Source organism: Aspergillus tanneri (assembly GCF_003426965.1).
Source record: "Aspergillus tanneri strain NIH1004 chromosome Unknown AapTan_2_pilon_pilon_pilon, whole genome shotgun sequence".
Taxonomy (NCBI): Eukaryota; Fungi; Ascomycota; class Eurotiomycetes; order Eurotiales; family Aspergillaceae; genus Aspergillus; species Aspergillus tanneri.
In genome coordinates this window covers 4,096,318-4,123,081 of record NW_022984629.1, presented here as the reverse complement: position 1 = coordinate 4,123,081, position 26,764 = coordinate 4,096,318, and the positions used below count along the sequence as shown (strand labels likewise).

Genomic DNA, 26,764 nt, shown 5'->3' with positions numbered 1-26,764 from the left:
ATTGTAAGCTGATGCATTTCTGTCTCCTTTTTATCAAGTTATACCGGTCTATGAGATCATCTCCCTCAAGGTTCTCATCCGCTTTTTTCTCTCACTGATCCTGTCTCTCTCTCTCTTCCCTCTCCATCTCTCACCTCTCTCCCACAATCCATCATGGCTGCCAGCAGCGATCTCCGGGGATGGATTATGAGTGCCGTCTCCGGTGTGGGTGAGTATTCCTGTTCTCTTCACTCTACCTGCGAGCTACCTAACTGACAACTCTTCAGCCTGCGTTCTGGGCTCCTCCGTTATCTGCATCGATGTACTCCTACGCCGCTTCTCCCACCGAAAGAACTTCCAAATCGTGAACAATAATGCCTTTTTATCTGCCTCATTAGGCCTCAGTGCCGGCGTTATGGTACTCCTGCTCCCCCGCTTCTGCTCTTCTCAGTTAACCATGAACAGCTTTTTACCTCGCTCTATAGCATGCTTCCCACCTCGCTTGAGTACCTCACCCGTGCTGGTCTATCACCCTCCCTCGCCGCTTACTCGTTGATCGGTCTCTTCCTGGCCGGTGTCATTGTTATCCGCCTGCTGTCTGCCCTGCTCCACCACTACATTCCTTCCCACGTCGTGGATTGCGCCCACTCCCACGAACCGCACCCCCCAGCCGATCTTGAGCATGGCCGTCATCATGACTTCCCAATCACCGAGATCAACGGGAGGCCGACGGAACGCACTTCCTTGCTGCCCCGGGCTGACCAATCCATCCCGACGGTACCCCGCGAACCTTGGCGCATGCGCATAGTCCGGCGTTTCAACCGCCTGATGGGGGGTGTCAAAACGCAGTGTGATGAAAGTGGCCCGTGCTATGGCATTTCGCAGACCTGTGGCCACGAATGCTCGAAAACCCTCGTTGCGGTGGGCGACGACAGTTTTCTTCCGCCGATTTCGCGTTCCAACGCGACCCCCTTACCAAGAGACTCAGATCAGTTGGTCTGTCAAACCGCGGACCCGCTTGACTCGCACCCAACACCACAGCGTGAGACCAACGCTACTTCCTCTTCCTCTTCTTCGCATACGGGACTCCCAGGGACCCCCGCGGCGGACGCGATCAAGTCGGTTCCTTCTGGGAGCCACCAACACCACCACCACGTGCCGCAGAACGCCTTTCTGTCCATCGGTTTACAGACGTCGGTGGCTATCGCACTACACAAGCTGCCCGAGGGCTTCATTACTTATGCCACCAACCATGCCAGTCCGACCCTGGGCACGACCGTCTTTCTGGCCCTCTTCATCCACAACATCAGCGAAGGCTTCGCAATGGCCCTGCCCCTCTACCTTGCGCTCCATTCGCGGGCCAAGGCCATGTTCTGGTCCAGCCTTTTGGGCGGCATCAGTCAGCCCGCTGGTGCAGCGCTGGCGGCCCTCTGGATATGGGGTGCTCGACATACTGGCGGACCCGGTGACGATACCTCTGGTCCCGCGTGGGGGGTATATGGAGGCATGTTTGCGGCAACGGCCGGCGTCATGACCTCAGTGGCCTTGCAGTTGTTCAGCGAAGGCTTAGCACTTACCCATCGCCGGGGAATGTGCATCGGATTTGCCATTGGTGGGATGGGTCTCATGGGCCTCAGTTTTGCCCTGACCGCATGAGTGCAGGACGGCTCTTTACCTTTCCATACGATCCGTAGTTTGAAGTCGAGCCCCGAATAGAATGATGACGGGAGTAAAATACGATAGCATCCGGAGTTCAGTACTACATTTTTGCCACGAGTGACGACCCCTATTTGTTCATGACCAGTGAGACAAGTGTTTCTTGAGAGTTTTTTGATGGGTAGCGACGGTGTATCATTCCAGGAACCTACTATATATAATACATTTTTCTTAGAAAATTGAGTGCTCTGGGCCGTATCTTATGAACGATTGATAGTATACATTTTGAAAATCAAGTAACTCCATACCAACGCCGTGCGTGCAACCATATAGAACGATAGAGGGAACCACACATTAAGACTCTTTCCCTTTGGCTGCTGCCTCTCGCTCCTTCTTTCTCGCTAGGTATCGCTCCCGGGCACTCGAGACGTCGGTTTCCGTTCGGCGACTGCGACTGCGCTCGGCGATCTCTTTCTGTCGCGCTGCTTCGGCCTCCTCTTCCTGCCGGACTCGCTCTTCGAGTTGCGCCGCAATCATCACCGTCTGACGGGCCCGCTGACCAGCCCGTTGGCCGGCCCCATCGAACCGAGAGTTGACTGCCGCCGACGGGCGTGTAGCAGTCTTCGAGCGGACCGTCTCGTCTGGCTTCTTCGGCTTCGGCGCTACGTTTAAACCCGCTGACAACAGCTGCCGCTTATCGACCACCAGACCCTCGTCATTAACAGCGATGCGGGCACCGCGCTCATTGAGCTCCGCCGCCATCTGGGCTTCCGACTTTTCCTTGGTCGTATCCTCCGTCTCCTCGGACACCTCTCCGGCCTGGACCCGTCGTGCTGTCTCCTCGGCCGCTTTCACAGCGGCCTCATGTTGCTGCTCTCCACGTGAGAGCATATCCCGATAGAATCCAATCATACCCGATCCACCATTCTGCTTTCTTCGTTCTTCTTCCTGTCGCTCCCGCTCCGCCTCCTCCTCTTCCACCCGTCGCAGCTCCTCCTGCTGCGCCTTGTATGCAGACGTTACGAACTTCTCCTTGTCCGCGAACTCCTCACCCTCCGCCTCGCGCTCCTTCGCCAGCATGCGATCTCGGGCGCGCAGCTGATCCCGCTTGCGGATCTCCGCGCTCCGCAGCAACGATGTCATGTATCGAGGCGTTTCACTCTCTCCTTCTGCTACGGGCGTCTTCGTCGGTTTCGTATGGAGACTCTCGTATACCGCATCGTAGGAGTATATCGATGGATCCAGCTTCTCGGCCTCCTCGGCGTGTTTTTTACTGCTGCGGAGGGCGGATAGGTTCGTGTATTCCTCGCTGGATGTCTTTGCTGTGTTTAATCCATATTGTGTGGTATTTTTGCCTAGCTGCTCTCCGGGTTTGTTGTCTCCGTCTTCGTCGTCGTCATCATCCGCGAAGATCGATTTCTTACTCAGTGGTTTGACATTCGGCTTGACCGTCTGGCCGCCGAATGGCAGTTTGCGTTTCGTAGTGGGTCCCCTCGATGGGTTGGTCTTGGGGTCGGGCTCGTCCAGTCCGCCTAGGCTTGAGATTTCCACGCCGCGGTCATCATCTCCTCCTCCGTCTTCGTCGTCGGAGTCGGAGTCGAAAATAGCTTTCTTACGTTTTTGACCACCCGGGGGTTTTTTATTCGGCAGATTGAGACCATAGGATATGGTGGGTGGCATATCTGACTATATTCTGTATGTGGTTCGTAAGTTGTACTCTCTGTACTGGAGTTGTAGATTCAATTCAATATTGCAGATGGTGTTTATCTTATCAACCACGTGACCATCACATGGCCGTCAACTTATCAATTGAATCGAATAATTGAATTACATCAATTACTGGCCTATTAACTAGCACTATGTCCTACTATTTCACCATCCTGTCGCCCAGAGATGTCCCCCTCTTTAACATCGCCTTTGGAACCTCTAAAGGCGGCGGTGATGGCATCGCGAGGTTTCGATTCCCTGATACAGCGCAATACATGAACCAGTTTATTATCCATTCGAGTTTGGATATTCTGGAGGAAGCGCAATGGATGAATGGGAATATGTACCTCCTCCTTCCAATTTACCACATTATATAAATTATATTATAGTATATATGCTAATGATGGATATGATGATAGGTACCTAAAGCATATTGATACCTACCCCCCCGCATCATCCTACATCTCAGCATTTCTCACCCCCTCTGGCGCACGATTCCTCCTTCTCCACCAACCGCCTACACTCCCCTCCACTAACACCACCGGGTCATCATCGTCAGGGACGGCAGGGAGTTCATTGCTTGCGTCTTCATTCTCTTCCTCTGCGCTGGCGGGATCCTCGTCTCGGGCCTCGTCTAGCTCCATCGCTGCGAATCCGACAGCGCCGCAGACGGAGGAGGCCGTGCGGCAGTTCATGAATGAGGTATTTGAGAATTATGTCAAGACGGTGATGAGTCCGTTTTATCGACAGGGGATGGTTATTAAAAGTCCGGTTTTTAGGAATAAGGTTGCGGCTGCTGGGAGAAAGTGGTTATAACGTTGTATTTCATTATTCTCTTTATTATTGTTGTTGTTTCCAGCGTCAGTTATAGTGTCAAGTCAATCAATTTCCAGTCTAATTATGCCAATCCAATCACTCCGTCTCGCTGAATTGCAATAAAATAAAATAAAAACCAAACTATACCGTCATCTGTGGAGCCAGCTTCTTCACTGTAACAGTCTTGAAATTCTCCACCGCATGAATCACATCCTCCATCTTAGCCACTGCTCCGAAGATCCCCCCCTCCATCTTCACTGACTCTAGCGCGCTGACATGGAGCGATGGCTCACTGGCCGCCGTGCCGTCTTCGAGGATCACGCAGTCGAACCCACGATCGTTGGCTTCCCGCATCGTTGTGGACACGCACACGTCCGTCGTCACTCCCGCCAGGATCAGGTTCTTGATTCCCTTGTTCCGAAGAAGGAGTTCAAAGTCCGTGTGCGCAAATGCCCCACGTCCCGGCTTGTCAATCACGGGCTCCCCGGGGATCGGATATAGTTCGTCGACCGTGTCGTGTCCGACCTCCCCGCGGATGAGAAGGCGCCCTAGCGGTCCCTGAGAACCAATCCCCACTCCAGGCGCATTGTTTCGGGACCGATATGCCTCTCGACTCGGCAGCGTGGACAAGTCGGGCCGGTGGCCTGCTGGGGTCAGTAATAGTGGACATTACGGGCGCTTGAATTCTACATACCTTCGCGCGTGTGGTAAACCGGGAATTCAGACGAGCGAAACACATTCAAAAGCTGCTGCAACTTGACAACGAGTGCCTGCGTTGCTGAAATATCGAAACCCTGGTATTCCATATAGCCACCGGGTGAACAGACTGCATCGTCAGCACATAAATATCTAAAATGATCTGTGGACTCACAATCCTTTTGCATGTCAATAATGACTAACGCCGTCGTATACGGCGTCAGAGTGGCATCATGCGGCCAGTCATAAGGTACCGCTGCGATCTGGCCCTTCCGGACCTTGTGATGAGGAACTTGTCGAGGCTTCTCAATAACCGGGCCATGGTTGTGAGTCGGGTTCAATACGGTCAACGTCCAAATACCAGGAGTTCCAGCTGCAACCAGCATGAATGGACAATCCATCAACCGCGAGGTTCGCCGTCGCTTCCTGGTCTCTTCGGTAAGACCATTCCGTGGACGATAGTGTCCGCCCCGATCGCACCGGAGCCAAACCTTTGCTGTGCGTCCCGGTTTCTTTTCAGTGGGTGTACTAGACGACTTGACCACCACATTGTATCCATGCGCTTTGCCGTGAGCCTGGACAGCCGCCAGAAGAGAGGCCCTTCACACGTCGCTCTCGTAAGTAGAGTGTAAATGAATAAACAAGCATATTGTATATAAATACATGTATCAAGAAAACAGTCTACAGGTAGCACCTTTAGGGTTCTCCCACCGGCATCTCCAGGGATGAATGAGCCACACTTACTTGTCCGGATATGTCCCTTCCGGAGGGGGAAGAAGTTGCATTGACATCTCTGGGATATCTTGGAGATCGCTCGGCGCATCCAGATTCAGATCAGTGGGGTCAGCCATTGTGATAAATCGAGAGTGGATCTCCACAGGGAAGGGCGAGAGGTCTGAAATGTAGCATTAGCATCATGGTGGGAGCCGGAATCAAGAGACAAATCATTGTAAGAATTCCAAGCAGACGAAATGCAGAAGCCAAAACATCAACATGGATATCAGAAGAGAGATCTAGATGAGTGCGTGGCAGCAGACTTCTGTTGTGAACCGGGACCCTGTCGTGCGTGGACATAGCATATCTGGGGGAGGGAAGGCGGATCATCACGTAGATGGGAAGATGGTAGGGGAACCATCTTCTCAGGCAACGGGGAACGGGAATCCAGAATCCCAACCAGGATGGGAAACACAAGACAGAAAGGAGACACGCTACAACTCACTGGGAACAATCAATCCTACCACGATCGGTGATCTCTAAACAAACCTAGGCAAAGAGAGACCTTTTTTGCCCCCGAGAGTCACCCACGCGGTTTCCTCGGAAGACGCACAGCGCAGGCGGTGAGCACGAGACCCGGCATGCCAGGTGCCGCTAGTCCCACTGAGGAATGGGCCTGTGGATTGTTATTGTTATGACGACGTACGAAGTACCCGGTACCACTAAGGAACTTCCTGTTAGCCTCCCGTTAGGTACTGACTACTAGGTACCTTACCAAGTACCGGTACCATGCTTTTGGCCTCTTGCCTGTTGTTCCCGTGGACACGGCACTGCCCACGCCTGCGGATAGCATCACTCCTCTTCCAAAACATCTCCCCCCTTTCCCCTCTGCGAGGGAACAGAGCCAAAAAGGTAAGTTAATTCGCATAGAATCTGCTCTGGTCATCGCGCTTTCAATCTCTTTTCTTCTCGTGGTTCTTCCTCCCTTTCCTCGGCCTCCTCTCTCGTTAAAGGCCTTTGTCGCAATCCCGACAACTGCGACACCGCCTCCCCTGGCCCCTCCACCACAACACCACGGGTTCACGCGCGGTTGTTGACATCATCCCCGGTGGATGATCTCAATCCGTGGTTCGCTACTTTATAGCCCCCAACCTTATCCATACGTTTGGTTACGTGCGCCCCCCTGTTCTACCGGTGACGGTTTTCTCAACGTGCTCCTGCCGAACGTGCCTCCCTTGTCCCGGCATCATTGGCCGGCACGGCAACAATGCCCTCGGCCGACGCCTCGTCTACTTCCACCAAACCCAACGGGACCAGCTCCAGCCGGGAGGAGCTCGCATACTACAAGGCACAATATGAGCAATTAGAGGCCGAGTTGTCCGAATTCCAAGCGTCCAGTCGGGAGTTGGAGGCGGAGCTGGAAAAAGACATTGAAGCATCCGAAAAGCGAGAGCGACAATTGAAGGAGAAGGTGGATGGTTTGAGATATGAGGTTGATGAATGGAAGGTATGCTGTTAGATACAGACCCGGTCCCTATCTTCACCCAGCCTACCTACCTACCCCCCTAGACGGAGTGGGTGGTGGCGGTGTTTGCATCCCCTGGCCAGCCCAACTCATTTGTTCTCGCCACAGACCAAATACAAGCAATCCAAGTCGGAGGGTGATGCTGCTCAGAATGTCTTACAAAAAGAGATCACCTCGCTCCGGGATACCAACCGAACACTACACTTGAAATTGCGAGACATCGAAGTGGCGAACGATGATTATGAACGTCAGGCTCGTCATACGACTTCATCCCTGGAGGATCTGGAGTCCAAATATAACATGGCTATTGAGAGAGAGGTCCTATTAGAGGAGGAGATCAAGAACGGGGAACAGGAGCGGGAGAAACTACGCATTGATAATCAGCGTCTCCGTGGCGAACTGTCTGAGCTGAGGGTTGAGACGGAGATAGTGCAGGAGAAGCTCCGCAATGCGGAATTGCATGGCGGTCGACACAAGAAGCCGGTTTCCTTGTTCCGCAGCCCAAGCACGCCGCAGACTCCTGGGTTCTTCGATCGCTCCCCAAGGGTGTCAACGGTGTCGTCCCCCTTGTTTAGCACCCCCCCCATGAAACCCGCCCTACTCTCTGCCGCTGCAACTCCCCCGTCGCCGCCAATTTCCGAATCATCTAATAGTATGCGCAAGTCTATTAATGCCACACCTGGTTTTCCCCGGCAAAAGGCGTCCGCTTCGAAGTCGCTTGGCTCTTGGTCCATGTACGACACGAGGTCGCAAAGAAACAACAACGCCCACACTCGTGCAACCTCCTTTGCTCATAGCACCGGCCGCTCCACCTCGTCCATATTGTCCCGTCCCAGCGTATCCGATGAAACCACTCGGCAGGGCGGACTAGCCCACTCCGGATCCCTGTATCAGATCCGTGGCCTGATCGGCAAGATGCAGAAGCTGGAAGAGAGGGTCCAGTCGGCCAAATCTAAGCTGCCCCCTCCTTCGAATTCCCCATCCCGTGCCTCTTCTCGCTCGGGATCCGTATCCGTGGTGGGAGAGAGTCCGGTTGCCTCGACGATCACGACTCGAAGGAATTCCCGCAAGCGGTTGAGTGGCAGCAGCCTCAGCTCGTCGATTCACGGGGACGGTGCCTCGTCGTACCTGCCGCAAGGCCGACCGTCTTTTAGCACGCGGACTCAGGGGGACAGCCGACCGAGCAGCCGCACGAGCTACTCTAGCTCCTTCAGCCAGAGCACCCACCCCAGTATGGCGCCGTCTACTCGCCCCGAGAGTCGTCAGAGCCGCACCAAGACGCCACTAGGACATTACTCGACTAACCCGACCACTGAAAGCCGGCAGCTACGGGCATCCGTCAGCAATCCGTCCGGTCAAGGCCCTCCCGTGAACGGTATGACCTACATTGACGAAGACGCGAATCTTTCCTTGAGCATGTCTGTGCGAGCGAAGATTAGCGAGGTCCGCGAGACCCGCCTGGGTTCGATTTCCACTCCTAATGGGCTGAAGAAGCGTACCCCTAGTGGAGTTTCTGCCATCCCAGCTCCTCGAAGCTTCCGAGCCAGTACCGGATTGGATCGGCCGGAAAGCAGCATTGATCCAAAGTCCCAGGTCCACGATTTGGGTGAGACATTCTAAATGTTCCCTGCGGTCATTGTCCTTGTTATACCCCCGTGGCCAATCTACAAGGGGCTTTACGATGTTCACGGCTGGTTCGCGGGATCTGCTAAATTTCATACCATTCAGACTGCTATCTTTATTATCGATTTCTTTTTCTCTGTGACTTTTTTTCGAACCAACTACCCCTTTGTAAAGTTCGTTCCATGTGTTTGAGTCGCCCCATGTTGAGGGCTGAATCTTGTTGAACTTGGTTTGGGGCTGGTTGTTCATAGAATTCGGGGATATCCCAATCGTGTTTTGCTCCATCGTCATTGTCTGTACAATCCAGTTCGGCGGAGTTAGCAAATTTGTCTGGTTCCATGGCGCATCGATTAATTACCCAGCCGGGGGATTCTTGCTCCATCGGCGTCCAAGCTGTTTCGCAGCAGTTACTTTTCTTTGGTTCTATTTATGTCCTGTTGAACAATACCCAGTTACAGTTTCAACTCTGAGTCCTGTAAACGTAGATAATAAACATAGATAATACATGTAGGAGAAAAATTATACCTCTTATGAATTTTCTTAGTTTAAGTTCAATACTACTAGGTACTACTAGTATGAGCTCAGGTATCGAGGATGAAGTGGCTCCCACTGGCCAGAGCAGTCACGTTCTCTATCCGGCTAAATTTATTCCTCATCACTTCTCCTGTGAGTTCTTAGTATCTCATTGTCTCGTAGTGATCCTCCCACTACAGTACTCTACCAGACCAAACGCGTCTCAACTCTACATTCCCTCTATTCAATTAGTATAACAAAAAGAGCGAGAACATATCTAAGGCAGGAGAGACGACTGTAGAAGCAGGGTCTATAGATTAAGCTGGTGTCAGTATTATTTTTTCATTCTTTTCATCCTCCCTAACGACAGTCTATCCAGATTTGTGCCATCAGAATGACCTTGCCCTGCTATAGCCATTTCCTCTCATCTGATCCCCGTGGTTTGGGCATCGCATCCCAACCAACCTCAACACCATCGATCACAGCGGAATGCCCACAGCCGTCATGGGATCAAATCTGGTGTCACGGGTTTCCAGGTATTCCTGTGGTACATCGTCAGTGAACGAGTAGTTCCGCGTCTCGAACCCTGAACGTCCTTCCCACTGCCCAGCGATCGCAGATATTTCATCACGCCGGCAAGAGGGACATCCACTCGCCAAGAGCCTCCCTCAGTGGCCTGCTTGTATAGGGCCGCCATGATGCCCGCGGCCAGGAAATAACCCCTCACGTGGTCCGGTGCCTGACAGGAGTAGGCTGTGCCGCGTCTCCGGCCCCAAAATGCTCGGCCTCGGAGACATTCATCCCCGAGCAAGTTTGAACCTGGGAGTCGAATCCGCGTCGGTCCTTCTAAGGACCATGAGGTCCATACGCAGACATTTGGCACACACGATGCCGCGGCGCTGGAAGTGTTGGGCGAGGGTTTCAGGCGACAACCCCGATGCTGCGAGGGCCCCGGGTCGGAATCCTTGGACGAAGACATGGGCGTCATCCAATAGCCGGTCCAGGTCCCCTTGATCGTTTTCCGATGCTAAATCGATCTGGATCGTGCGCTTCCCGCGGCCGAAATCGCGGTCCATCGTCGGGAGATCGGGAAGAGTGGGGCTAGTGACCCACAGAACAACGGCGCCGTGAGCTTGCCAGCGTCTTGCCCGACAGAGGCGCGGCAATCACACGCGAGAGCTCCGGAACGCGCAGCCCAGGGAGGCATTTGTCGGCATTGGTTGATTGCATGTTCGGCGGTAGGCCAGCGGGTCCGTCGCTTAATTTGCGCAGGAGGATAGGGAAGTTGGCAATCGCGCGAGCCTGGGGAAGCATGTCCCACTGTGAATAGCTACGCAGGGCCGAAATGACTAGTTTTGAATCAAAGGTAGCGGTTCCTAGGTCAACGGAGTGCCAGTCAGCAATCTGGGTACCCAGTTGCTCCCGGGTCGAATTCGCCGGACAACCCAACAGAGCCTTTGCACCGTCGCGGTGGCTGGGGAAGGAGTCATGCACGCGGACATGGCCGTCAGATGTCTGGTGCAGTCCTCCGATCGGGCCCCAGGGTGAAGGAGCTGGTTTACCGGTCAGAGTGTATAGTCACTCCGACTTGACTTCAATGGTGGCATGCTGCAAGGGGACGGCGACGTCGGGGACAGAGGTGGAGTGATTGCGATGCGCATATATCTGCGAGGCTAGTAGGGCAGGGAGACCGACAGACGCTTGAGCTAGGTGGGCGATTTTGAACGAGGAGGGCAGGCCGAGACTATTACCAGGAAGATGAAGGTGTTCCAGGGTCTTCAAAGGCAGACCGAGTGTCCTCCACATGTATTCCACGCTATCCTTCGCCGAGAAGGTGGAGCGGTCCTGAAAAGGGGGCGATTTGTTGAACAAGAGGCCTTTGGTAGAAGGAATGTCGCTTGTGCTGGGTACCGTAATAGTCAAGAGGGGCCATGTTGCTGCGTTCCCAGGGTATCTCGCACTCCCACGGTCCCCTGTTGCACGGTCGGCAAATCGTGCATTTCCATGCTAATACGGGTTCAAAGAACATATTAGTGATAATGTTCTCCTCCTGCAGATGATAGAGGCTCATCACGCGCTGGTTGGTGAAGACATTGGCATTTTTGACTCTCTCATAGGCCTCCTTGCTATCGAACATAATGTCAAACGTCAACTCGAAGGGGCCCGAATTATTGGATTGGATGATTTTTGCGATCTCCAGCATTTAGCATTCGCCGCGAGGAACTGCCCCGAGGAACCGGTTTAACCGTCAATGGCTCCAGCTTCTCGGACACTAGCCTATCTCTTTCGACATCGGCGAGTCCGAGGGTAGGATCTCCCTCATAGGCAGGAGGGTTGTCTATCGTCCTCATTTTGACCGGGAACAACCCAATCTCTTCGCCCAGTTCCAGATCCACCAGATGATAGATATTGCATCGGAAGACAGGACCAGCTGCGGTCTCGTGTGGTGACAGCGGGGAGGCAAAGTTGCCGGTCGTGGCAACCTGGTTCTTGCACGGCATGTGTAGGATCGATGCCCTAGCATTGTTGGCGATCGTATACGATAGCTCCTGAGATGGGGCAACCACTTCGCTAAAAGTACCCAGATCATGGCCCGCGATGGGGGTTGGTTCGATGGGGCCCATCGTGCCATTTCGGCCATAGAAGTGAAAGACAAGTTTCATTGAAATGTCTGGTCCAACTGCGGAAACAGATTCTGCGTATAGGCCCTCACGTCGGCCAGGAAGTCATTGATCTGGCCGATGAGAATAGGATCTCGGATTCCCCCAATGAAGATGGTGCCGTATCCCAGCTTCTCCACACCTTCCAGCTAGACCTGATAGACGGGAGTTGAGATGACCCCCCCCCCCTTTCTGACACGCACCGTCTTTTCTGTCAGCTGCTCGTACGATGTATTGTCCAGGACTAGGACCCCTCCGGGACCAGGCAGACGATCCGGCCTGGTTTTCTCGTACAGCGTGTGTGCAGCGACTGAGAGGGGAGTGCACCGCTCTTTGGGCGACAGTGGCGTCAAGTCGAAGGAGTCTTCGCGCATCGTGGCAATCATCGACCGTCCCTTGGGCACCGCACAGATCCCTCCACACTCCAAGATCTTCCCCACAAGCCAGGCACGCCCAGGCGTACGCCATGGTATATGGAGAATGCGGCAAACGGGGCGGGATCATAACAGCGACCGCCGAGGATGATATCCGGGCTCAACTCTAGGGTCTTGGTGAATCTTGGAGTCGTCAGACAGGGTCAATTCAATCAACCGACACCATATTTTACAGCTGTGGGTGATACGTACGGCTCTCCCCGTCGATGGCGCGGTCAGCACTTTCCACCATTAACTCCTCCACCAGACCACATGGTGCTACTTTTTGGCAAGTGATGCGCTCATTCAGCAGGTGCCTTTGAATCCCAGCGGAGATGGTGGCTACTTTGAACGAGAAACTCTCCTGGGCGGCAATCTCCTGGACGATCTCGAACATTTTCTGGACATGCTTATCGCTTCCATCCCCCCAACAGACTCGATGAGGACTTGGATCGTCTTGTGAAAGCAGGCTTGTAGGATCGGCGTGAGGTCTCGTAAATACGAGTCGCGACCGCAGGTCATCTTATTCAACCCGGGCTTGTACAGACCCCCCATCGATGGAGCCACTATCCACAATGATCGCCTTGGGAGCGAACTTCTCAATCCCATACCAGAAATGCTCCGCTCGGTAGCCATAGCCGAGCATGGCATTAGGCGTTGGACATGCTTTGTAGGCATCGGATTGCATCAGCGGCACTAGTTGGGTCTAAATAATCCTTGCTGCCATCGGCATGATTCCGAGAGGCAGGAACATACCAAGACCGAACATAATGAAGCAGCCGCAATATGAACTCAGTTACTACTGCTGGTAATGATAATAATTTTAAGGCACTCACAGTGGGTTCATCTACCATCCACTTGGAAGACCTGAGTAGTCCTTTCGCATCTATTTGTATCTTTGTATGTACGTCGCTCGCACGTGCAATCTGATATCTCTTTCTGTTGATCCCAGGATGTCACTAGCGAAACTACTCCCTTTTGCGTGGTTCTTCAAGAAAAGTAGAGAGGATCATTGTCAGGTGCCCTCTCCTTCGCCAGTCAGTTCAACGTCGGTCTTGACAGTCTCTCGGCCCGCATTCGACAACCTGCCGTTGAGAAAGGGAGACCCCAAAGGCTCCGCATGGGGACTTTGGGGAGGGAATGATGAACTGGGAACATTGAATCTGATCAGTGAGGATGTCGTTCGGGCTACCAGGTCAGAAGTCTTCTTAGGCAAAGCGATCAATCTGAAGTATCTCGAGCAGAAATCTTTACATGTCCTTCGCGACGCTGACGTCAGGTTTGTAGCCTTCCACTGAATGTCCGGGTAAAATCAATGAACCCCCGCCGAAAGCGTTGTGCGCATTTCCTGATTGCCAAGGGACATGCAAATGACGACGAAGTGAGTCTGCCACTCGGTGTCATGCGAGGCTGGCTGACTGTCTGTCCCCTAGCTCTACTTCAACACACAAAGCTCAAGCCAGCTCTGAGGGAATTGGGGGAAGTCGACTAATTGATGGCCACAGGTTATTCTCAGCGGATGGGGGAAAACTCACCTCATGCATACAAACCCCCCATGGTTTGGGCGAAGGCCAGGCTTCGTAGGCAACGGTGTCGCTAGCCACGGCGGCAATTTCCTGCTCCCAATGCCAGCGAATGGCCGCCTCGGTAGCTTCGACGCCACACGATGCTCGATCGTCCCGGCCTCCGAGTTGTTCTTATTCTGTATCGCTAAGCTTCGAGTATTCTGCAGTCCACCCGGTTCTGATGAGTAGGACATCTCCTCGACGGAAGATAACCTCCTATACGCGTGCAATCTCTAGAAGCTTTTCTAGGTGGATGGACTGGTTTGTGAATGGACTATGCGGCAGACCATTTTCTCGAGCGTAAGCATACCAATCCAGAAGGGCTCCACGAGTGACGATCGGGTGCGCAGCGATGTCTATCCTAACAAGTCAGATCGAGGTATGCTGCATTATCTGGGCCCTCTTGAGGCGACCTACTTTGGATACCGATCCTGTCGGTCGATGAAATGTCATCCTGAGTAACTCCGTTGTAGAATTGCTTTGGTTCGCTGTATGGGTAATGTCGTAGCCCATCCCGGTATCGAAACGCGGCTCTGTGCTGGTGATCTTTGGCATGGTAGGCCAGTCAGGATCTATCGCTGGTTCTCGGTTCTTCCCAAGGAAGAAGGACCGTTCTACGTCAAGGGGATGGCCATCAGTGCTGCTCTCCTGTTCTTTGCTGCGATCGTTGCCCAGGTGCTGAGATTCCTGATGCGGAGGGAGAATCGACGACGTGACAGACTCCACGGAGTTATGGACGTGCCGGATCTGTCTAATGATGTACAGAATTCGGGCGATGACCATCCAGATTTTCGATCTATCTTGTAACTGGACGGGGATGTACTAGTTTATAGACGCGGAAAATCTTACAATAGAAAACCAAATCCACCCACAACGATAACCAAGAGCAAGAATAACATCTTTTAATAGCCGAGAAAGAACGTTGGTGATACTTAATAGGGGAGCCATAGGACTGTTCACAATCAAAGCCCCCCCACTCGTTTCCGGAGACGCTTCAGGGACAGGATTATGTACAGTTCGGCCGGCTATTGGGTGGCGTGGCTAACCACTGGAAACCTAGTAGAATTGGCTCTCCACCGAACATCGCGGACCTGCCACCTAAAGTCCCCCTTTTTTCTTTTCCTCTTCCAACAGTCATGAACGCTTATAATGGAGGAAGAAGTCGATGATTATCCGCCTCCTTGGGGCACAATCATCATTGAACAATATCTGATTGTAGAATCTTTATTTATGTAAACAGGCTATTTTATATGGGCGCTAACTTCAGTAGAGAAACTGGTCTTATTCCTCGCCTAAAGAACCGAACCAGCAACGACAACGACTCATTCAGGAGTTTCTCGAGATGGAGGATGTTCCTGAAACCTGGGAATTTTTCAAAGACCCCCCTCCACGTCTGCCAACAGAGGAAGAAATTAATGTTATTCTTCGGCCCTGGCGTTCCGACGATAACATTCGTTGAAAAGCAAGATGGATGTTTAATAATACATATCCTGTTATACTTCGCACATATTATAATCCAGAAGATGATGCCGACGCCAGAATAAGTGAATAGACTAGAGATGACAATATGTTCCGCAGTGCAGAACATTAAGCCTTGCTTAGCAATGCAGAGTTTTTCGATTTTGGCTCTAACTAACAGCGTATATACGATATTTTGCCAGAGATGGCTGGTCCTATGCACCCATTAAAGCGATGCCATTGTGATAAGGAAGTTCTTAGGTCTAGACAAGAAGTGTTTAAGTATTTGCTATATTTAATAAAGCAGGATGGGCCGAATATGTGGAAGGAGGATAAAGAGAGGCTTATTAAGAATGCTGCTCTTAATATACAGACAGGCTTTATTTAGTTGATGCTTCTAATCTTGGATAAAGAGGTATTTAAGACTGATAAGCCTTGGTTACTTTTCCTGGATGGCTACCGGAATATTATTCGGGAGGGGCGTCTTGAAATAGGCGAGGGAATGGATATTAATAATATATCTGCATGCTATCAGCGGAATTTTGAAATCCCGGAGGAGCTTGCTGTTGGGGAGAAGTGTAAAATTAATGGAGAGATAGGGAAGGGTTTGTATCAGTTAACTAATAAGGATTTTGCGGATCCATAGCCGGGTACGACAAGATATTTCGGAAATTAAACTGTGACTACAAAGAGTAGTCTTGTTACGCTCAGCTTAGGGTCTGGACTTTCCAGCAGTCCAAAAGGCCCACTATGTCTGAATCTGTCAAGGTTCAGACTCTCCTAAGCGCCTTATATAGTAGCACTGGTTAGATGGAGTACCACACAACACCCATCTAACAAGTATTACTTGCCTGCTGCAGGGAATTTTTACAGGCTATATCTAATGATTATTAAGAAAAATCGACTCTCATTCAATTTTAATTCAAATTCTATTAACCTGATGGAGCCAGACTATGACATGTCTAGCTATGCAAGTGCTTTGCTGATAAAGCAAGAATCTGTTCCAGTGCTGTAAATCAGGCTGCTAGGCCTGTAGTCTGTATTGCTCCCTGCACCTCCCTTCCCCCTGAGTGAGAACTTCAACCGCAACGCCACGGTTGCCATGTGAGGTACTGCTCTGCTAAATGGACAGGACAATTCACAGATCGAGGAGGACCTGGCCACGATTGCCAATTCTTTATTTATCGTCTACGATCCCTCTTTCTATGACTTGCTGGGCAACTCGGATACCCAGGATGAGAAGCACGTAGAAAAGATCTTCCACTTTCCACCGCCTCCACCATACGCTCAAAGACAGATCCACGATGGATCCGTCTACGTACCGGAGGGAAAGGCGCTCTATCGTAGCGGAATTCTTCTCCCCCCAACCGGGGCATTCAGTGCAGTCCATCCCGTACGAGTGGAAGGTGGATATCTCGGATCTAGCCTCTCCCTAAACACATAAGGTGTATCTATCACCGCCGCTGACCATCGCTAATGGGGCATATCACTTCAACGGATCCATGTACTGGTCACAGGAAGGAAACACGACTACACCCAGCGCCATCATCCAGATGGACCCACGAACGCTGAAGACGCAGGTTGTGAAGAACAACTTCTACGGCCATCGCTTCAACTCCCTAAACGACCTGGTCATCTCCGACAGCGGCATGGTCTTCTTCTCCGACGGTTACTATGGCTGGGACAACTTCAACTATACCCTATTTCCCGAGCTCCCCAACGGCATCTATCGCTGGGACATGCACTCGGGAAATATAAAGATGGTGGCAGGGGCCGCCGAACAAGCACTCTTTAACCCCAACGGTCTCGCCTTCAACCATGATAGGTCCAAAATCTACGTCACGAATCGCGGCAACTCCAGCTCCGATCCCCACGGCGGTTGCACCATCTACGTCTAAGATGTCGTCCCGACAGGAATCGCCCATCGGGAGATTTTCGCCTACGTCGACGCCGGCTTCCCCGACGGTATCAAGACAGATAGACATGGGCATGTTTACGCCGCTGTCACGGGCTCCGTGGATATTTTTGATCGGCATGGAACCTTGCTCGGGCGGACCAAGGTCGCTGCTGGCGATGTTGCCGTTAACATGGCCTGGGCTGCGAATTGGTTGTATATCTTTGGTCAGAATAATGTGTATCGGGTGGAGTTGAATACTACCGAGCTAACATCTCTACCTGTATTCAGTTAGATAGCTATAGAAAAGACTTCGTCTATGTAGGCCTCGAGATGTTCTTCATGATGCGCATTACACAAGTTAATACGCCCATACCAGAGTGGTACCAAGCGGAAATGTATATTACGCCATTGCGCATGACAAATGTTGAACGACTTATTCAAAGTGAGTGTCTTTGAGGGATATATCCAACACTTGGAATGCCAATCAATAAATATAGTAGACAGCTTTCAAGTCCAGAGATGATGTCGGGAGCAGATACTTACTAAGGTACCTGTACTACTAGTTACTGGATAGAGGTGAGTCCCAACGGCAACGGCGGGATCCAACCGTCAACATTCCAAGTCTGGTTGAGACAGGTACATAAACTATGTATTACGTATACAGTAAGTATCGGGATGGATGATCGCCTCTCTTTGTGAGTGAGAGTGAGAGTGAGAGTGAGAGTCAGAGTGAGACGGCAATTTCTGCTTACCTCAGATGTCGGGGATTTCCCTGTTCGTGTTCGGGGATGACAATCTTCCTGTTTTCCTCTTTTTCTTTTGTCTTTCTCATGTGCGGTTCCATGTATCTCAGGTTTGGAATCACAGGGTAGTAACTATCTGGACAGATACAAGTATATTCACTGAATTCATACTTTTATTTATTATACACAATCGATATAGAACAACTATGGAGAAGGTATGTTCGTGATACAGTAAAGTCTCCGGTTCGGAGGTTTCTGTCCGGACTTGTGGCGGAAGTTTTCAAGGTGAGATCCCTCCGACGGGATTAATTAAACCACGTCCGTTATAGGCCCATGGGAAGAAGATTAACTTGATGGCCCTGGCCGATGACCGATGACCGATCCCTTCAGTCGGCCTCCGTTAGTACAGATGGAGTACTTATGTCCAGTAGCACTTTTACTACATTACCGACGCTAGTGTCGATGAAGCACTAGATCAATGCACAGAGATGAAATGGCCTAGATTAAGGCAGAATTAAGGAACAACTGTTGACGGACTCCAGGCTAAAGCGCCAAAAGTGGTGGGAAAGGACGTCATGAGCCCCAACAAGCGGAAATTGGGAACCAGTTGGGGTTCTCTTCCCTTCTTAGACTTCGGCGGTGAGACCCACCCGGCTCTTTTTTTTTTTTTTTTTTTTGACTGTTTCCTACTCCGGTATGAGTACTCCGGATACCCCCATCCTCCTAATAGGGACTATACAATCGTTCTGTTTCTTTTCACCTTTCTTACATTCTTCTAATCCTTTAATCTTCATTTTGCTTCTCCTCTCCGCCTGGTGTCAATTCTGTAAGTCCTATGACACTCCTCCTACCTAGCTCCCGCAACTTTCCTATCTCCCCCAAGACTAAGCTGGTAGCTCTCGGTGACATTACCGTTTTGCCCGAATGCCGTCTTGGTCTGCCCTACGATGTACCTTTCCTGTCCTTCTCTTCGTATTGACAGATTCTACCTCCTTCTATCAGCCTCTCTCCCTGCAACTAGTCGCTGACCTGGGAATTGCTATCGCAGCTGGGCTATCGCCTCTCGTCATCTCACAACCCCCACTCTCTCCCGTCCTTACGTGTTCCATAATTCTTCCTGACACCGTGTGAAGATTTCTTTCCATCTGGGGAGGATCACGTCTACTATTATTCAATAATTCTCGACTTTTTTTTTATCACTTTTTTTATTACCTTCATCGACCTGTACCATTACGAGCGAAACGATTTCTACACCTCTCTCTGCTTACGCCGTTAATTTCATTCCCTACACAGTTTTTGACTGGATTCTTGAAATTATATGGGAGGTATATGATCCTTAACTGATTGCTTCTGTTATGGCACCCGCCACCGCAACCTCGACCGCCAACGGTCATGTCAGCTCCAAGGCTGCTAAGCACAATCTTCCTTCACATTTTATCGGTGGCAACAACCTCGATGCCGCGCCGCCGAGTAGTGTAAAGGACTTTGTCGCCAAACACGATGGTCACTCCGTCATCAGTTCAGTGAGTCGATCCGAGTGTGTGGTGTCTTGCGCATTGGTCCTTCAATCTAACCTCTGTATTTTCCATAGGTTCTCATTGCCAATAACGGTATTGCCGCCGTAAAAGAAATCCGATCCGTGCGAAAATGGGCCTACGAGACGTTTGGAAACGAGCGAGCTATCCAGTTCACGGTCATGGCAACCCCGGAAGATCTGCAGGCAAATGCGGATTACATTCGAATGGCAGATCAATATGTCGAGGTACGTCGTGCAAACTTTCTACCTTCACCTTCAAACACGGAAAAAGAGTTCTCCTGGAGAGACTTGCTGATGTTAATTCGTAGGTCCCCGGCGGTACGAATAACAACAATTACGCCAACGTGGAGTTGATCGTGGATGTTGCCGAGCGAATGGACGTCCACGCCGTGTGGGCTGGATGGGGTCACGCTTCTGAAAACCCTCGACTTCCGGAGTCCTTAGCTGCTTCGCCGAAGAAGATCATCTTCATTGGTCCTCCTGCCTCGGCTATGCGCTCACTGGGTGACAAGATTTCATCGACAATTGTTGCTCAGCATGCCGGCGTTCCTTGCATTCCGTGGTCTGGAACTGGGGTTGAGGAGGTAAAGATTGACGACAAAGGCATCGTTACCGTGGAGGATGATACCTACAACAAGGGGTGCACCTTCTCTCCTGAAGAAGGTCTTCGGAAAGCCAAGGAAATTGGTTTCCCGGTGATGGTCAAGGCGTCTGAAGGTGGTGGAGGCAAAGGTATTCGTAAGGTCGACAAAGAAGAGGAATTCATCAGCCTCTACAATGCCGCTGCCAATGAAATCCCCGGATCGCCGATATTCATCATGAAGCTCGCGGGTAACGCTCGGCACTTGGAAGTTCAGCTGCTGGCCGATCAATACGGGAACAACATTTCTCTGTTTGGCAGAGATTGTTCCGTTCAACGAAGGCACCAAAAGATCATCGAGGAAGCCCCTGTGACGATCGCGAAGCCGACGACTTTCCAAGCGATGGAGAAGGCCGCCGTTAGCCTGGGCAAGCTGGTCGGTTATGTGTCAGCTGGTACCGTCGAATACCTGTACTCGCATGCGGATGACAAATTCTACTTCTTGGAACTGAACCCCCGTCTCCAGGTCGAGCACCCTACGACCGAGATGGTCTCTGGTGTCAACCTGCCCGCAGCTCAGCTCCAGATCGCCATGGGTATTCCCCTGCATCGCATTCGCGACATTCGTCTCCTCTACGGCGTTGACCCCAACACCTTCTCCGAGATCGACTTCGACTTTTCCAATGAAGACAGCTTCAAGACTCAGCGCCGTCCGCAGCCCAAGGGTCATACGACCGCTTGTCGTATCACATCGGAGGATCCTGGCGAGGGATTCAAGCCCTCCAGCGGTACCATGCACGAACTGAATTTCCGTAGTTCCTCCAACGTTTGGGGTTACTTCTCTGTCGGTACGTCCGGAGGTATCCACAGTTTCTCAGACAGCCAATTTGGTCATATCTTCGCCTACGGCGAGAATCGATCCGCGTCACGGAAACACATGGTGGTTGCACTGAAGGAATTGAGCATTCGTGGCGATTTCCGGACCACTATTGAATACCTGATCAAACTGCTGGAGACCCCCGCTTTTGAAGACAACACAATCACGACCGGGTGGCTGGATCAACTCATTTCCAACAAGCTGACTGCCGAGCGCCCCAACACCATTGTGGCTGTCCTGTGTGGCGCTGTCACGAAGGCTCATCAAGCCAGTGAGGCAGGGATGGAAGAATATCGCAAGGGGCTTGAGAAGGGACAGGTTCCCTCGAAAGATGTCCTGAAGACGGTTTTCCCCGTGGATTTCATCTACGAAGGCCAACGGTATAAGTTCACCGCCACTCGCGCCTCTCTGGACAGCTATCACGTATTCATCAACGGTTCCAAATGCTCTGTGGGTGTCCGCGCGCTGGCAGACGGTGGCCTCCTCGTCCTCTTGAACGGTCGCAGCCACAATGTTTACTGGAAGGAGGAAGCGGCCGCCACCCGTATCAGTGTGGATGGAAAGACCTGTTTGTTGGAACAAGAGAATGACCCTACCCAGCTCCGGTCGCCTTCTCCAGGCAAACTTGTCAAGTTCACGGTCGAGAATGGTGATCACGTTCGGGCCGGCCAGGCCTACGCTGAGGTGGAGGTGATGAAGATGTACATGCCTTTGATCGCGCAGGAGGATGGCATTGTTCAGTTGATTAAGCAGCCTGGCGCCACTCTGGAGGCCGGTGATATTCTGGGCATTCTCGCCTTGGATGATCCATCTCGTGTCAAGCACGCTCAGCCCTTCACCGGACAGCTGCCCGACCTGGGCCCTCCTCAGGTCGTTGGCAACAAGCCTCCACAGAGGTTTGTCCTTCTGCACAGCATTCTCGAGAACATTTTGCGAGGCTTTGACAACCAGGTCATCATGGGCACCACCCTCAAGGAGCTCGTGGAGGTTCTCCGTGATCCTGAGTTACCATACGGTGAATGGAACGCTCAGTCGTCGGCCTTGCATTCCCGTATGCCCCAGAGACTGGACACCCAGCTCCAAAATGTCGTCGACCGCGCGCACGCACGGAAAGCAGAGTTCCCTGCCAAACAGCTACAGAAGACCCTCATGCGGTTTATTGAAGAGAATGTCAACCCTGCAGATGCAGAAATCCTCAAGACCACTCTTCTCCCTCTGGTGCAGGTGATGAACAAGTATATGGATGGCCTGAAGACCCATGAGTTCAACGTCTTCATTGGACTTTTGGAACAGTACTACGAGGTGGAGAAACTGTTCTCTGGACGCAATACTCGCGATGAAGTTGCTATTCTCAAGTTGCGAGATGAGAACAAGGATGATATCATTAGCGTCGTCCAGAAAGTGCTTTCCCACAGCCGCATTGGTGCGAAGAATAACCTCATTCTTGCCATCTTGGCCATGTACCGCCCAAATCAGCCGGGAGTTGGCAACGTCGGCAAGCATTTCAAGCCAGTGCTCAAGAAACTGACAGAACTCGAGTCGCGTGCGGCTGCTAAGGTTACTCTCAAGGCCCGCGAGGTTCTTATCCAGTGCGCCCTTCCCTCGTTGGAGGAGCGCCTGTCGCAGATGGAACTCATCCTGCGTTCTTCGGTTGTTGAATCCCAGTATGGTGAGACTGGCTGGGATCACCGGGAGCCCGATCTAGCTGTTCTGAAGGAGGTGGTCGATTCGAAGTATACCGTGTTCGACGTGCTCCCGCGCTTCTTCGTGCATCAGGACGCTTGGGTCACTCTGGCTGCCCTTGAGGTCTACGTGCGCCGCGCTTACCGCGCCTACACGCTGAAGAGCATGCAGTACGATGATTCCGGGGAACAGCCCTTGCTCTCCTGGGATTTCAGTCTGGACAAGCTCGGCCAGCCTGAGTTCGGTCCCGTCTCGTCGACGCACCCGTCTACTCCAAGCACACCCACGACAGAGATTCATAACCCCCTCCAGAGGATCAACTCCATCAGTGACATGTCTTACTTGGTGGGCCGTGGCAGCGATGATATCAGGAAGGGCGTTATTTTGCCTGTCCAGTATCTGGAGGATGCCGAGGAATTCCTCCCCAGGGCTATCGAAGCTTTCCCACGAACTGGAAAAGCTAGGAAGCCCGGTGACAATGGCCTCCTCGCCGACCTGGAGGGCAAGCGTCGACCCGTCGCCCCTCGGGTCGAAACTGACACCGAGCTGGCCGGTGTCCTCAACATTGCCGTTCGCGATGTCGAGGATATGGATGATAGTCAGATCGTTGCCCAGATCAACAAACTCCTCGCCGATGTCAGGGAGGAATTACTCGCTCGCCGTGTCCGCCGGGTAACCTTCATTTGTGGCAAGAATGGCTTCTATCCAGGTTATTTCACGTTTAGGGGACCGACCTACGAGGAGGATGAGAGCATTCGGCATAGTGAACCTGCTTTGGCGTTCCAGCTGGAACTGGGCCGTCTGTGCAAATTCAGAATCAAACCAGTCTTCACGGAAAACAGGAACATTCACGTGTATGAAGCCATTGGCAAGGGTCCCGAGAATGACAAGGCTGTGGACAAACGGTACTTCGTTCGTGCGGTAGTGCGCCCGGGTCGCCTGCGTGACGATATCCCGACGGCGGAGTATCTAATTTCGGAGGCTGACCGACTGATGAATGATATCCTGGATGCTCTGGAGATCATCGGCAACAACAACTCTGACCTGAACCATATCTTTATCAACTTCTCCCCTGTATTCAACCTACAACCAAACGATGTTGAGGAGGCGCTGGCTGGCTTCTTGGATCGCTTCGGCCGCCGTCTCTGGCGACTTCGTGTGACCGGTGCGGAGATTCGTATTCTGTGCACCGACCCAGCCACTGGATTGCCCTACCCCTTGCGCGTAATCATCACGAACACCTACGGCTTCATCATTCAGGTGGAACTGTACATCGAGAAGAAGTCCGAGAAGGGCGAGTTCATCTTCCAGAGCATCGGCGGAACGAATAAGCTTGGTTCCATGCACTTGCGTCCGGTTTCTACGCCATATCCCACCAAGGAATGGCTCCAGCCTAAGCGATACAAAGCTCATCTCATGGGTACCCAGTATGTGTATGATTTCCCGGAGCTCTTCAGGCAAGCTGTCCAAAACAGCTGGGCCAGCGCTATTGCTAAGGTCCCGTCGTTGGCGGACCGCCAGCCCCCTGTAGGCGAGTGCATTGACTACACAGAGCTTGTGCTTGATGATACCGACAACCTCGTGGAGATTTCGAGAGGCCCTGGTACGAACACTCACGGCATGGTGAGTTGGCTCGTTACCGCTCGTACCCCGGAATACCCCTGCGGCAGACGCTTCATCATCGTTGCCAATGACATCACATTCCAGATTGGATCTTTCGGCCCTCTGGAAGACAAGTTCTTCAACAAATGTACCGAACTGGCAAGGAAGCTCGGTATCCCGCGCATTTATCTCTCTGCAAACTCAGGTGCCCGTATCGGCATGGCTGACGAACTCATCCCCTACTTCTCGGTTGCCTGGAATGATCCCAACAAGCCTGAGGCGGGATTTAAGTACCTGTACTTGACCCCTGAGGTTAAGAAGAAATTCGACGCGGCCAGGAAGAATGAGGTTATCACCGAGCAAGTTTTCGATGAGGGCGAAGAGCGGCACAAGATCACCACAGTCATCGGTGCTAAAGATGGGTTAGGTGTCGAGTGCCTGAAGGGCTCTGGTCTTATTGCCGGTGCCACCTCGAAAGCCTATGACGATATCTTCACGATCACCTTGGTCACTTGCCGTTCTGTCGGTATTGGTGCCTACCTCGTCCGCCTGGGCCAGAGGGCCATTCAAGTGGAAGGCCAGCCGATTATTCTGACCGGTGCACCGGCCATCAACAAGCTGCTGGGTAGAGAGGTTTACACATCGAACCTGCAACTTGGTGGAACCCAGATCATGTACAGGAACGGTGTCTCCCACATGACTGCCAACGATGACTTCGAAGGTGTTCAGAAGATTGTTGAGTGGATGTCCTTTGTCCCAGAAAGCAAAGGAGCACCGAACCCGGTGCGGCCCTGGTCCGATAACTGGGATCGAGACGTGGCATACCATCCCCCAAACAAGCAGGCATATGATCCTCGCTGGCTCATCGCCGGCAAGGACGATGAGGATGGCTTCCTCCCCGGATTGTTTGATACGGGCTCCTTCGAAGAAGCCCTGGGCGGATGGGCCCGCACTGTTGTTGTTGGCCGTGCCAGGCTGGGCGGTATCCCTATGGGTGTTATTGCTGTCGAGACTCGTTCCGTTGAGAATGTCACTCCGGCTGATCCGGCCAACCCAGACTCGATGGAAGTGATCAGCACCGAAGCAGGTGGAGTGTGGTACCCTAACTCCGCGTTCAAGACCGCTCAAGCCCTGCGCGACTTCAACAACGGTGAACAGCTTCCTGTGATGATCCTTGCCAATTGGAGAGGTTTCTCGGGTGGACAGCGTGATATGTACAATGAAGTTCTCAAGTATGGATCGTACATTGTCGATGCTCTTGTCAAGTATGAGCAGCCCATCTTCGTTTACATTCCACCCTTCGGTGAGCTTCGTGGCGGTTCATGGGTACGTTTTCTCCCATCTTGTCCACAATACTTTTGTAGTCTGATTATACTGACTCAAATTCATAGGTCGTCATCGACCCCACCATAAACCCTGACCAGATGGAAATGTACGCTGATGAGGAGGCTCGTGGTGGTGTCCTGGAACCGGAGGGTATTGTCAACATCAAGTACCGCCGTGACAAACAGCTGGACACGATGGCTCGCCTGGATCCTACGTACGGCGAACTCCGTCGCTCTCTCGAGGACTCGTCCCTCAGCAAGGAGCAACTGTCCGAAATCAAATCCAAGATGGCCGCCCGCGAGGAACAACTCCTGCCTGTGTATATGCAGATTGCTTTGCAGTTCGCTGATCTCCATGATCGCGCGGGTCGTATGCAGGCTAAGAACACTATCCGTCGCCCATTGATCTGGAAGAACGCTCGTCGGTTCTTCTACTGGCGTCTGCGTCGTCGCCTCAGTGAAGAGCTCATTGTGAAGCGCATGGTCGAGGCGGTGCCGACTCCTGCGGCTCAGGATAACAATGGTGCTTCTTCGGCCAACGCTCCTGGCCGACTACTGGCGTCGACGGAATCGGTCCGCGCGTCGCATCTCCGCACCTTGCGCTCCTGGACCGGATTGCTTGAAGATGAGTTAGAGAATGATGACCAGGGGGTGGCTATGTGGTTTGAGGAGAACAAGAAATTTATTCAGACCAAGGTTGAGTCGCTGCACACCGAGCGCGTGGCTAGTGACGTTGCGCAGTTATTGATCAGCGACAAGGAGGGAGGGTTGAAGGGAGTCAAACAGGTTCTGAGCATGCTCCCTGTCGAGGAAAAGGAGGCAGTTCTCAAATTGCTGGGATCACCATGAATTCAGTTCTGGGAATATAATTACATAAAAGGGATTTTTTTTTATATTTTATTGGGCGAGCGGGAGTTTTTCCGATATCTATGCATGGTTACATACACGTTATGACTCCAATTAATGCATGAGATGTTTATAGTTTGGATTGTGGACATTTATTCATTTAGTCAGCTTAGTTATGGTAATGATCAGGTTCTAGCCTAGTTTAATTCTAGCAGATTGATTGTCCAACAATGTGTGAGGCCAACAAAATTAATACTAAAAATATTCTACAGCAGCTGAGAGGGTAGGCCCGAGACAAACCTACAAGCAGAAGTCGACTGCTGAGAAGCTCGTCCTGCCATTTCGAGAA

General features: G+C 52.1%; 11 protein-coding genes across 11 annotated transcripts; 6 read left to right on the top strand and 5 right to left on the bottom strand.

The window, feature by feature from the left end:
- Window positions 1-153: 153 nt before the first annotated feature.
- Window positions 154-1,635, top strand: ATNIH1004_001308 (Zn(2+) transporter ZRT3; the record flags this gene model as incomplete). Its single annotated transcript, XM_033566008.1, has 3 exons — window positions 154-208; window positions 267-397; window positions 445-1,635. The coding sequence occupies 3 exons, from the start codon at window positions 154-156 to the stop codon at window positions 1,633-1,635; spliced, it is 1,377 nt and encodes a 458-aa protein (XP_033431765.1).
- A 354-nt stretch (window positions 1,636-1,989) lies between these two features.
- On the bottom strand, window positions 1,990-3,315 carry ATNIH1004_001307 (splicing regulator NSRP1-like domain-containing protein; the record flags this gene model as incomplete). The annotated part of the gene is made up of 1 exon (XM_033566007.1): window positions 1,990-3,315. The coding sequence occupies one exon, from the start codon at window positions 3,313-3,315 to the stop codon at window positions 1,990-1,992; it is 1,326 nt and encodes a 441-aa protein (XP_033431764.1).
- Window positions 3,316-3,494: 179 nt separating this feature from the next.
- On the top strand, window positions 3,495-4,158 carry TRAPPC2 (TRAPP subunit TRS20; the record flags this gene model as incomplete). Its single annotated transcript, XM_033566006.1, has 2 exons — window positions 3,495-3,685; window positions 3,762-4,158. 2 exons carry the CDS (start codon window positions 3,495-3,497, stop codon window positions 4,156-4,158), a joined length of 588 nt encoding a protein of 195 aa, XP_033431763.1.
- A 141-nt stretch (window positions 4,159-4,299) lies between these two features.
- ATNIH1004_001305 (cysteine hydrolase family protein) lies at window positions 4,300-5,705 on the bottom strand (the record flags this gene model as incomplete). Its single annotated transcript, XM_033566005.1, has 4 exons — window positions 4,300-4,802; window positions 4,853-4,984; window positions 5,030-5,454; window positions 5,599-5,705. 4 exons carry the CDS (start codon window positions 5,703-5,705, stop codon window positions 4,300-4,302), a joined length of 1,167 nt encoding a protein of 388 aa, XP_033431762.1.
- A 1,130-nt stretch (window positions 5,706-6,835) lies between these two features.
- Window positions 6,836-8,713, top strand: nde1 (nuclear distribution protein NudE; the record flags this gene model as incomplete). The annotated part of the gene is made up of 2 exons (XM_033566004.1): window positions 6,836-7,075; window positions 7,202-8,713. The coding sequence occupies 2 exons, from the start codon at window positions 6,836-6,838 to the stop codon at window positions 8,711-8,713; spliced, it is 1,752 nt and encodes a 583-aa protein (XP_033431761.1).
- A 995-nt stretch (window positions 8,714-9,708) lies between these two features.
- ATNIH1004_001303 (uncharacterized protein) lies at window positions 9,709-10,305 on the bottom strand (the record flags this gene model as incomplete). Its single annotated transcript, XM_033566003.1, has 3 exons — window positions 9,709-9,771; window positions 9,822-10,048; window positions 10,098-10,305. The coding sequence occupies 3 exons, from the start codon at window positions 10,303-10,305 to the stop codon at window positions 9,709-9,711; spliced, it is 498 nt and encodes a 165-aa protein (XP_033431760.1).
- A 25-nt stretch (window positions 10,306-10,330) lies between these two features.
- Window positions 10,331-11,853, bottom strand: ATNIH1004_001302 (uncharacterized protein; the record flags this gene model as incomplete). Its single annotated transcript, XM_033566002.1, has 4 exons — window positions 10,331-10,703; window positions 10,818-11,236; window positions 11,304-11,423; window positions 11,476-11,853. 4 exons carry the CDS (start codon window positions 11,851-11,853, stop codon window positions 10,331-10,333), a joined length of 1,290 nt encoding a protein of 429 aa, XP_033431759.1.
- A 35-nt stretch (window positions 11,854-11,888) lies between these two features.
- ATNIH1004_001301 (uncharacterized protein) lies at window positions 11,889-13,071 on the bottom strand (the record flags this gene model as incomplete). Its single annotated transcript, XM_033566001.1, has 6 exons — window positions 11,889-12,038; window positions 12,093-12,284; window positions 12,353-12,446; window positions 12,497-12,793; window positions 12,851-12,998; window positions 13,059-13,071. The coding sequence occupies 6 exons, from the start codon at window positions 13,069-13,071 to the stop codon at window positions 11,889-11,891; spliced, it is 894 nt and encodes a 297-aa protein (XP_033431758.1).
- A 184-nt stretch (window positions 13,072-13,255) lies between these two features.
- Window positions 13,256-14,674, top strand: ATNIH1004_001300 (uncharacterized protein; the record flags this gene model as incomplete). Its single annotated transcript, XM_033566000.1, has 2 exons — window positions 13,256-13,581; window positions 14,341-14,674. 2 exons carry the CDS (start codon window positions 13,256-13,258, stop codon window positions 14,672-14,674), a joined length of 660 nt encoding a protein of 219 aa, XP_033431757.1.
- Window positions 14,675-15,016: 342 nt separating this feature from the next.
- ATNIH1004_001299 (SMP-30/gluconolactonase/LRE family protein) lies at window positions 15,017-17,678 on the top strand (the record flags this gene model as incomplete). The annotated part of the gene is made up of 6 exons (XM_033565999.1): window positions 15,017-15,082; window positions 15,138-15,284; window positions 16,458-16,718; window positions 16,771-17,203; window positions 17,240-17,446; window positions 17,515-17,678. The coding sequence occupies 6 exons, from the start codon at window positions 15,017-15,019 to the stop codon at window positions 17,676-17,678; spliced, it is 1,278 nt and encodes a 425-aa protein (XP_033431756.1).
- Window positions 17,679-19,320: 1,642 nt separating this feature from the next.
- On the top strand, window positions 19,321-26,418 carry ACC1 (acetyl-CoA carboxylase ACC1; the record flags this gene model as incomplete). Its single annotated transcript, XM_033565998.1, has 4 exons — window positions 19,321-19,488; window positions 19,557-19,727; window positions 19,811-25,570; window positions 25,636-26,418. 4 exons carry the CDS (start codon window positions 19,321-19,323, stop codon window positions 26,416-26,418), a joined length of 6,882 nt encoding a protein of 2,293 aa, XP_033431755.1.
- Between the last annotated feature and the right edge of the window lie 346 nt (window positions 26,419-26,764).